The sequence below is a fragment of the Orycteropus afer genome, unplaced genomic scaffold (assembly GCF_000298275.1).
Source record: "Orycteropus afer afer isolate SDZICR_OR568_19922 unplaced genomic scaffold, OryAfe1.0 scaffold00179, whole genome shotgun sequence".
In the NCBI taxonomy this organism is placed as follows: domain Eukaryota; kingdom Metazoa; phylum Chordata; class Mammalia; order Tubulidentata; family Orycteropodidae; genus Orycteropus; species Orycteropus afer.
The window spans coordinates 845,700-855,805 of record NW_006921766.1 but is presented as its reverse complement, the minus strand read 5'-3'; the positions used below and the strand labels follow the sequence as shown (position 1 = coordinate 855,805).

Below are 10,106 nucleotides of genomic sequence, written 5' to 3'. Positions count from 1 at the left end.
CTAAGGCACTTGACTGCTAACCAGAAGGCTGGCGGGTTCAAACCCACCAGCCACTCCTTGGAAGAAAGATGGGGCAATCTACTTCTGCAGTGATACTGCCTAAGAAACCCAAGGAGGGGTTGCCATGAGTCGGGTCTGACTCAACGGCACATAACAACAACAACAAGAGGAGTAGGAAGGAGGGGAAAAGGGGAAGCTTTTGTTTGGGGGGCACTGAGTTTATCCTAATGGTGGTGGAATATTTTGGAAAAGGATAGCAATAATGGTGGCACAACATGAAAAATGTCATTAAAAAAAAAAAAAAAAACCTGCTGGAGCACAATTCTACTCTGACACACATGGGGTCACCATGCATTGAATCTCAATGGCAACTGGTTTAGGTTTTTTTCTTTTGGAACCAGAGGGAAAATCATACAAGTTTGTTTTCATTGTTTTTGTTAGCTGCTGTCGAGTCAGCTCAAATTCATGGCTGCCCAGACCCGAGCATCCACATGATTGGCTGCACATCAGACCATTCTGATCCTTAGGATTTCCATTGGCTGGTTTTCGGGCATTTGACTGCTAACCAGAAGGCTGGCAGTTCAAACCCACCAGCTATTCCTCGAAAGGAAGGTTGGGCAATCTACTTCCGTAGACATACTGCCTCGGAAACCTAAGGAAGGGTCGCTATGAGTCAGATCTGACTCAACGGCAGTGAGTTTGGTTTTTGGTTTTGGTTATCAGAAGTAGATTACCAGGCATTTCTTTATAGTCTGTTTAGGTCTGCCAATGTTGCAACACATTTCTCCTCCAGTTCTGTCCTGATCTGTAAGCTCAAGCACTCCCTACTCCTTACCGTAGCCTCCTGGTCATGGAAGGCCTTCAGCCGTGCCCGCCACTTCTTCCTTCTCTGCAGCAGTCCATTGCTGGGGAAGGGCAGGCATAGGAAGCACACCCAGTTACTCATGGCGTGAACTCTCCCTGAGGTCCCAGGGCTGACCAGTGTATCAACACACTCGAAACAGTAGCATCTAAAGTCAAACAGAAAGCCACAGTCATTGAAATGGGTTTTTTTCGGTCACCTATGAAAATTCAAGCCTCTTCCTTGTTTTTTGTGTTTTGTTTTATGTCCAACCCTAACCCAGTGTCCTAGGGCTGATTGCTTCTAAATACCTCCCCCCCCTTTTTTTTTTTTCTGTTCTTCTTCACTTCTGATGCTAGGAGATCATTAGCTACATCTTAGATGGCTGCTTGTAAGCTTTTAAGCGACCCTAGTTGCTACTCACCAATGTAGGATGCAGAGCAACGCTTTTCTGTATTTTGTTGTGCCAATTGAGTTTGGTGTCCCCCCGTACTATGGTCCTGAGGTAGTAGCTCTATTGGCTCTCTCTCCCATAGTGTTGGGATGTTTGTGAGAGATTATTCTGTGTCTGTCTTCTGTTGTTTCTGTCTGCAGGCATTTTGTATCACTGGAGTCTGTGCAAGATTAGCCTCAGCTGAATCTATCCTTGGTCTAGAGTATACTTCTGTTCACTGACCGTGACTGATGATGATGACTGATCATCTCAGGTGTTTATGTGTTTATCTGTATAGCCTAGTGTTTGGTGTTAATGGAAATGTGGTATTGTGGACACATTGGACTTCTTGTTTTTGAATGAACAACAAAGATCATACCCAGGGCTCATTTAGAAAGATAAAGTTGGCCCAGCAGTGCCTGCTCCCATGTTCTGGGAAGGGACGCTGTTGGTGTGGAGTGACAGGAGCCAGGAGTCTGGGGGATGGAGAGATGGGATTTATGGGCAATAGTAGATTTAAAAAAATCATTTAAACCACCATTTTCCCCACAAAGCCTTAAGAAATGGCTTAAGGAGTCTCAGCAAAACCAAATGCAGAAGCACCCAGATGGGGGACAGAATTTTTGGGGTAGGGCAGCCATAAATACAAGAATGACTTAGAGCAAAGGCAGAGGGAGCAGGTACCAGGTGGCAAGCACCATGATGGGGCTCAGGTTGGTGTGTAATGACCAAGGGATGAACACCTTGGACCTTGCACACCCCTTGGCTGTGGGGTATGGGGTTTCCAACACTCAACTCCTAGCTGTGTCTTGGCAATACTAACAAGAAGAAGAAAAAGAAAAAATCACAAATGCAAACCTCTTGCCACCTTCACCTCTCATACTTCCAGACTCTATGCCCAATACAGTATTTGAGATGGAAATTGAACACTTGGGAGGGAATGATGCTTTTCTAGGGGAAAATTCCCACACCCTGGGCTCAGTAACCAAGAAAGATGGAACATTTCTGCACTTGTGAGCTCCTTTCCCACCAGCCACCCAGTCGCATGGGAGCAGGCCCCTTGGCGTGGGTGTCCTGAGCCTCACCTGGTGCAGTCAGGGTTTTCACAGATGAGCAGCATCTCACCCGAACAGCAAATGGAGCAGTAGGACTGGTACCCATCATCATCATATAAGAAGAGAGATTCTAGGAACTTGTCCTATGCAGAGAGTAAAGTATCGCTGGCTCTCTTCCTCCTTGCTTGGAGGCCATAATGAAGCCACCATGCTTCCTGCTTACCTTACATGGCACACACATTCCTCCCTCAAACAGAGGGTGCTCCGTCCAGACCTGGAAACTCCCGCAGCAGATGCAGATGTCTAACATGAATGTTTAAAGAGCAATGCATATTACAACATCATCAAAAACAAACACACGTAGAAATTCTTGTTAGTTGCTGTCAAATCTATTTCCACTCAAGGCGACCCCACATATGCAGAGTAGAACTGCTCCATAGGGTTTTTAAGGCTGTGACCATTTGGAAGCAGATCACTGGGCCCGTCTTCTGAGGTACATCTGGGTGGGTTTGAACCACCAACCTTTCAGCTTAACCATTTGCACCACCCAGGGACTTTATTTAGAAATAGATTTAACCCAAGAAGTTTGTACCAAAAACTATAAACATGGTAGAGATCTAAACAAATGGAAAACATGCCATGTTCATGCACTCAAAAACTTAATATTGAAATAGCAACACTCCTCAAATTGATCTGGTCCCTATCAAAATTCCAGTTAGCTTTTGGATCAAATTAAGCTGAGCCTAAGATTCAAATGGAAATGCAAGGAGTCCATAAAAGGCAAATCCATAGAGAGAGAAAGTAGACTAGTGGTCACTTAGGCTGCTAACCAAAAGTTTGGAGACCAAGTTGACCCAGAAGCACCTCAAAAGAAAGGCCTGGTGAATTACTTTTGAAACATCAGCCACTGAAAGCCCTATGGAGCTCAGTTCTACTCTGCCATACTTGAGGTGGCCTTGAGGCAGAGTCAGCTTGACCCTATTCAATTAGTAATGATGGTGGAGAGTTGAAAGTGGGGAGGTAGGAAAGAGGAGAAGGGAGTGATTGTAAACAATAAAAGTGTTCTAAAATTAGAACATGATGATGGTTGCAAAACTCTGTAAATATACCGAAACAAACAAACAAACAAAAACATTGGATTGCATGTTTCATTGAAGCTGCAGGAAACCTGGGCTACCAGGGATGTCTGCTGCATTCTTCTAGGGATGACTATGTGTAGATGCTGAAGCCAATATTTCTGTTTGCTTGGTCAGGGGCTAGTATGTGATCACTCACCTTCTATGGGTCGCTGCTTAACCCTGACTTCATACACAATAAGATCTGAAAAGAAAATGAGAAGAACATCTTCGTTCTTCATCCTATTTCCCAATTTAAATGTGGCCAAGAAGTGAGCATCACAAGTGTGTCATCTTAAGTCACAAGAGCTACAGGATCCCATCCATCCCATCCATGCCTGAATAACATGGAATATTTCAGAAGTTTGAAGCTCTAGAAATTGCTCAGGCATGTCTAACACTCGTGTGGGGGTCTGAGAAGTGGGAACCCACCTCTGCTATGCTGGGGTGATGGGGGACATGACAGCTCACTGGAGCCCACCAGGATCACGTCCATGCTCTGCTCTTCTTCCAGGTCCAGGACTGGTCAGGGTCAGAGGTCAACAAGCGACAGTGATGGTGGCCATGCAGGACAACCACCCAAATGCCATGCAGGGAGAAAGGGTACAGGACACACATAGGGAAAAAACAGCCTATCAGTTCCTATCTGGGAGCCCTGGCACACTCAAGCTGGGGGGCTGAGCAGACAGTGCCCAGGTTGGCTCCCACCCTAGCAAGACTCCCACTGTGACCCCCACCCCTCCAGGCTCTGTAGATGATGGGGAAGAAGATCGTTGGGGAGCACCAGTGTTGAGAGGGGTACTTAAGACCCTTGTGTGAGGCTTGCAGCTGTCTCCATCACTCCCTCCCCACCCAGGCCTACCACAGTGGGCCCACAAAGGGGAGGAGAGGGAGCTTAATAGAGGTTGAGTTCACCACAGCCCCTGTGTTCACCTGAGACTTAGGAGCATTCAGTGGCCCCATGCTTCTACCTCCCACAATGTCCCTGAGGCCCCAGCTAATAATCTGCTGAGGTGACATTCCCACTACGCCATCCCTGCCATCACCTTAGTCAAAAGCCGGGATGGCTCGGGAGGAGAAGAGCTTACCGATGCCACAGGACGACCCCCATTGTTCCTTGTCCAGACTGTCCTGACCGCTGGTGGGTTCAGAGTCCTGGTCTGATCCCTCCAAAGGGTCCAAGCTCAGGGTCCTCGGGGAGGACAGGGCCATGGGAGCAGGGAAGCAGGAAGGACCACAAGGAATGAGGTCCGGCCGGAAGAACCAGGGATCTCTGGGGTGAGCAGTTGAAGAGCAGTGGGCGAGGGGCAATATTGGCGTGTGAGGTTCGAGGTGCGCGGGCGCTCACGTGGGAAGGCGTAGGCGGGGGCAAGAGAGGAGCTTGAAGGGGTGTGAAGGTGAGGGCTCGAGACTCAGTGCGGGGGGTGGGGAGATGGTGCTCAGCAGTAAGGGAGCTCAGTGTTGGGGGGTTCAGGATGGGAAGGAGGTGGCAGGTCGAGGAGGAAGGGACAGGAAAGGCACTCAGTAGGGAAACGGAAGGGGGAGAAAAGGTGCTCATTGAGACAACACAAGGGTGGGGAATAGGCTGAGGGCTCTAGGGGGCACTCAGGGTGGGAGATGGGTGCTCAGGGCTGAGGTGGGGAAGAGGAGTTTGGCCTTTGAGTGAATGAGAGTTTAAAAAGCCGATGCAGGTTTCCATTTGGGATGATAATGGGGTTCAAGGAGAAGGGAACAGGGCCCCACCCCACCCCCAAAAATCCATTGCTATTGAGTCAAATCTGACTTTACAGGACAGGGTAGAACTGCCCCAGGGTTACTTTTATGGATGCAGACTGCCACATCTGGTGGATTAGAACCACTGACCTTTTGGTTTCTGGCCAAACACTTTAATAATTATGCCACCAGGGCTGCTAGATGAGATCCATTAAAATACCTGTGCAGAGGGGCTGGAGGATGGAATAGGGAGAAGGCAGCACTCAGTGCTGAGATGGAAGTAGTGCTTTCTGATCTCAGTGAGGAGTCTGTTCAAGGTGAAGGTGGAGCTAAAGAAGTAGGGAGAAAGAAAAGAATGTTCTGTGTGACTGGAAGGAATGGGGAGGAGGCATTAGGGGGATGAAGTGGAAAGAGAGGAGTTACTTTACTTTGGAGAAACCTGACAGACACACTTCAGCCATGTGTTCTCAAATTGGAGAAACTGTCACAGCGAAGGGGAGCCTGAGGAGACTTGATGACTAAATGCCATGTGGTGTCCTGGCTGGGACCCTGGGACTGAACAAAGATATGAGGTAACAACTGAGCAGCTCCGAATAAAGTGTGGACAGTGTGAGTGGGTGTTGCTGGAGGTGGCCTGTCCCTTACTAGCAGGGTCTTGTTCTCCTGTGAGATGTAAACATTTCACACATCACCAACATCAGACAAGGTCACTTTGTGACCATGACTGGGTGAGACAAAATAATTACTAAAAAAAAAAAAAAAAAAAGTTATTGTGCTACCCATAAATATAACCAAACATCCCCCTCTCCTGGATAAAAGGAGGAACTGCTGTGTCTTCCCTGCTGCTAGATGATCAAACCCTGTTACCACACACCACCCCACCCCCAAAAATCCATTGCCATTGAGTCAAATCTGACTTTACAGGACAGGGTAGAACTGCCCTAGGGTTACTTTTATGGATACAGACTGACCCATCTGGTGGATTAGAACCACTGACCTTTTGGTTTCTGGCCAAACACTTTAATAATTGTACCTCCCAGGCTGCTAGATGAGATCCATTAAAACACCTGTCTTAGAATTAATTTTCCATCCTCAGTAGCACCCAGTCTCAATCTGGCTCAGGCACAGGAGAGCAGTGAGGATAGGGTTGCCTGGTCAAATTTGTTTGGGACACACCACGTCTGAGTCCCCTGCTTGAAGTTGCACAGTTTCCATCAGTGCATTTAAGTCCCCAAGTAGTCCTGAAATAACAGGTCTGCTTCACTTGTTCTACCCAGTACTTCCACCAAACTCATTTAGGCAAAAGGATAGCCCCTTTATGATACATTATAAACACTATGCATGAAATTGTGTCTCATGAAATTCCAGTTTTATTATTTGTGTGTAGATTATATATTTCCAAAATCCGATATTCAAAAGGCACAAAGGAGATACAGCCCTTGATACTATTGAGTCATGGGACAAACTTTTAATTAAAATTAGGTTTTTCCTCTTTATTACTTTTTCTTTTTTAAAAATTTATTTTACTGATAAAAATATTTATAACAAAACATTTGCCAATTCAACTTTTTTTCACCTGTACAATTCAGTGATGTCGATTACCTACAACATGTTGTACAACCACAGCCACTATATGTCTCCAAATTATTCTGTCACCATTTACAGAAACCCAGTGCCTCCTAAGCAATGACTTATTCTCCCTTTCCCTTCAGCTTCTGGTAACCACTAATATACTTTGGTCTCTATGCATTTGCCTACTCTAGATATTTCATATAAGTGGGATCACATATTATTTGTCCTTTTGTGTGTGACTCATTTCACTTAGCATAATATTTTCAAGGTTCATCCATGTTGTTGCTTATATCAGGACTTCATTTCTTTCTCTTTACAACTGAATGATATTCCATTGTGTGGATATACCACAGTTTGTTTATCCATTCATCTGTTGCTGGACACTGGGTTGTTTTCATATTTTGGCTATTGTTAGTTCTACTTCAATGATATTGGTGTACAAATACTTTTTTCTTTTTTTAACCTTTGGGCATTCATCTTATTCTTCTTATTATTATTGATTTGAAAGGCTTCTTTATATATTAAAGATTTTAAGTCATCTTCATGTATAACTTTCAAATATTTTTCTCCAGCTTCTATATCTATTTTCGTATTTTATTATATACAAACAATTTGCATGATTAAGTCCAATCTATTAGTCTTTTCTTTTATGGTTTGCACATCTTATATCATGCTTTAAAAGTTCCTCTCCTCCCCAAGATTATATAAACACCTTTATTTACTTCATTTTCTATTTATATCTTTACTTTGATTAGAACTTTTTCATCTTTGGTATGATATTTGAAAATGATTAGCTAACTGTCTCTGAGACCATCAACTCCCCCATGTATCCAGCAAGATGCATCTAGCACACAATGAATTCTTAGGAATGATTGGCTTGCTCTCGGAGCTTTGTATTTCACTCCAGTAACCTATTGATTTTTGCATCATACCATCTGTTACATTTATTGTAGCTTTATAGCATATTTAAATATTTGGTATGGCATGATAGTCTTAAAAATGTCTCATCACTTTTTATTCAATCATCTGCAAAAAGAACATTAAAGTTCTGAAAAGAAATCCCTTGGTAATTTGATCAGAGATACATTAAATGTATAGATTAATTAAGGAAGAGCTATTTATTATTATTATTATAACAATGTTGATTTCTTTCTTTCTTTTTTTAATTGTGATTTGGGTGAAAGTTTATAGAACAAATTCATTTTCCATTCGATAGTTCATATACATTTCGTTTCGTGACATTGATCTGCAATCCTCATAATGTAACAGCTCTCTTCCCACTTTCTCCCTGTGATTACCTTTTCCCTGTGTCCTTGTTTCCTATGCATTCCTACCCTTTGAGCTATTTCCCTGTACAAATTCTGCCCTTCTGATCTCCCGTGGTTGATTGTTATAAGCAGTGCACCTACCTGGTGTAATTGTTCACCTTATAAGCCTGTCTATTGTTTGGCTGGAAGCCACAGGAACAAGTTCAATTCCAAGCCCAATGGATGACTAGGGGCCATAGTCTCAGGGGTTTCACCAGTCTCTGTCAGACCAGTAAGCCTGGTCTTTATTTTATGATTTTAAGTTTTTTCCACATTTTTCTCCCACTCTCTTCAGGATCTCCTATTTTGGTCCCTTTCTGAGTGGTTGACAGGGGTAGCTGGGCACCATCTAATTCTGGTGGAAGAAATAACTTTTAAAAATACGATTAAGATTTTCAATCCAGGAATATGGTATGTCTTTCTATTTCTTCTCTTTTTAAAACAACATGGGAACTGCAGTTTTCTTTTCATCTTTACTCTTAATTATCTGATGTTTGGTTTGGTTTCATGAATGGTATTTTTCCATTATATTTTACTTTCTATTTTTAATATGAAAACAAACATATGTGTATTATTAACTTTCAGACCACATTAAGTGGGTGGCTTAAATAGGAAATCCCCCTATCTCACTGTCCCGCACCTGCTCCAGGGTTCTCACCTGTTAGGCAGCCTTCCAAATGGAGAGGTTTTCTTCTTTTCTCTCTTCACAATGATTGGATCACCCTGTATATATTTCACTGCAACTTGCTTTTCTTCTCTCAGCAACATATTGCAGACACCTGTCCAGGTTGGTGCATGGTTACCTCACCCTTCTCCTGGGGGTCATCTGTAGAGGTGGTTTCTAAATGCCCTCTATCAGCAGACATTTTGGTGGTTTCCTTGCTTTCACCTGAGATGTGATCCCACATTAGACTCCCTCCCACCAAACAGGTCATACCTCCACTTCCTTTCTGCGCTCTTATTGGAGCAAGTGGTATGTGCAGACATGTTGCCCTACTGTGCTTCCAGAAGGCATCACCCCAGAGAACACTGGCCTCATACACAGTGTCCACGAACTTCAGGCTCAGGATCTGGCCCACCACATAGGGCCCATGAGTGGCCAGGGCCCGTTTCAGGGCCATAGAGGTCAGACTGAAAACAACTGGAATGCGTCCTTTCAGATGCCCTTTGATTCAGGGCCTGCCTACGTGTTTTCTGCACAAGAACCTGTTGCACGCCAACCCCTATCTCTCTTGCCATTCAACCCTCATGTACTTAACTTTCTAGCCCTGTTCCCTGTGCAGGGGCAGGTAACTGAGAGAACACTGGTCACTCTGCTGCCCAGCCATCCAGCATCTGTTGACCCCTGGAGATGGGCCCTGGGCTAAGGACCAAGAGTAATCCCAGCCTCTAGGCCAAGTGGGCCACTATGCAGGATTACAGCCTTGGTCAAATAGGCAGGTGGGGTTCTTTGGACCTGCGCTGGGCCAGGAAACCCTCCCAAGACCTAAGGGTGAAACCAGAGTGACAGGCCTGTTGGGAAGAGCTAAGATTCCGTCATGAAGAGAGCAGAGAGAGGCTGGTCCTAAAGACAAAGGCTCCAGGAGGGAAGGGGGCTGCAGAGCCGAGAGTCAAGCTGAGGTTCTGGTTTGAGAGGGGCAGGCATAGACCAAGGAGGCAATGGGCTTCAAGAGTGGAAGCTCCTCAGGCCCTCCAGGACAGGCTCCTCGTCTGTGTGTGGGGGCTGGGGGCGGGGATCTTTCTGTGAGGGGCTGGTGTTAGTTAAACTAGCACAGCCCCAGGAACCTTTGTCTATAGCTTGGGTAGGCCAAGCTCACCTCTCAGATGGCCCCTGGGTCTTGCTGCTGCTTGCTCTGCACCTTGGCCCAGTGTGGGCTGGGGCAACCATTTTCCTCAAGCCTTCTACACCAATTTCACATTTCTGGTTCCCCACCCTTGATAGCAATGGGCAGGCTCTCTCCCAACCTCTCTAGGTCAGGCACCATGTCTGCTTTGACACCCTCCTCTGGTTGTCCCCTCTGTTCCATGTTGAGTGCTGTGGGGAAGGTCCTCCACCACGCTCACAGCTAT

General features: G+C 45.3%; 1 protein-coding gene across 1 annotated transcript in view; it reads right to left on the bottom strand.

Moving 5' to 3' along the window:
* Positions 1–9,157, bottom strand: part of DNMT3L (DNA methyltransferase 3 like) — a 30,179-nt gene extending 21,022 nt beyond the window's left edge. Inside the window, exons 1-6 of the mRNA XM_007947305.1 lie at positions 9,034–9,157; positions 3,877–3,966; positions 3,605–3,649; positions 2,553–2,632; positions 2,360–2,472; positions 836–1,010 (exon numbers count right to left, since the gene is read on the bottom strand). Of these exons, the coding sequence (XP_007945496.1) occupies positions 836–1,010; positions 2,360–2,472; positions 2,553–2,632; positions 3,605–3,649; positions 3,877–3,966; positions 9,034–9,157 (627 nt within the window). The remainder of the gene's footprint in view (positions 1–835; positions 1,011–2,359; positions 2,473–2,552; positions 2,633–3,604; positions 3,650–3,876; positions 3,967–9,033) is intronic.
* Positions 9,158–10,106: the final 949 nt, after the last annotated feature.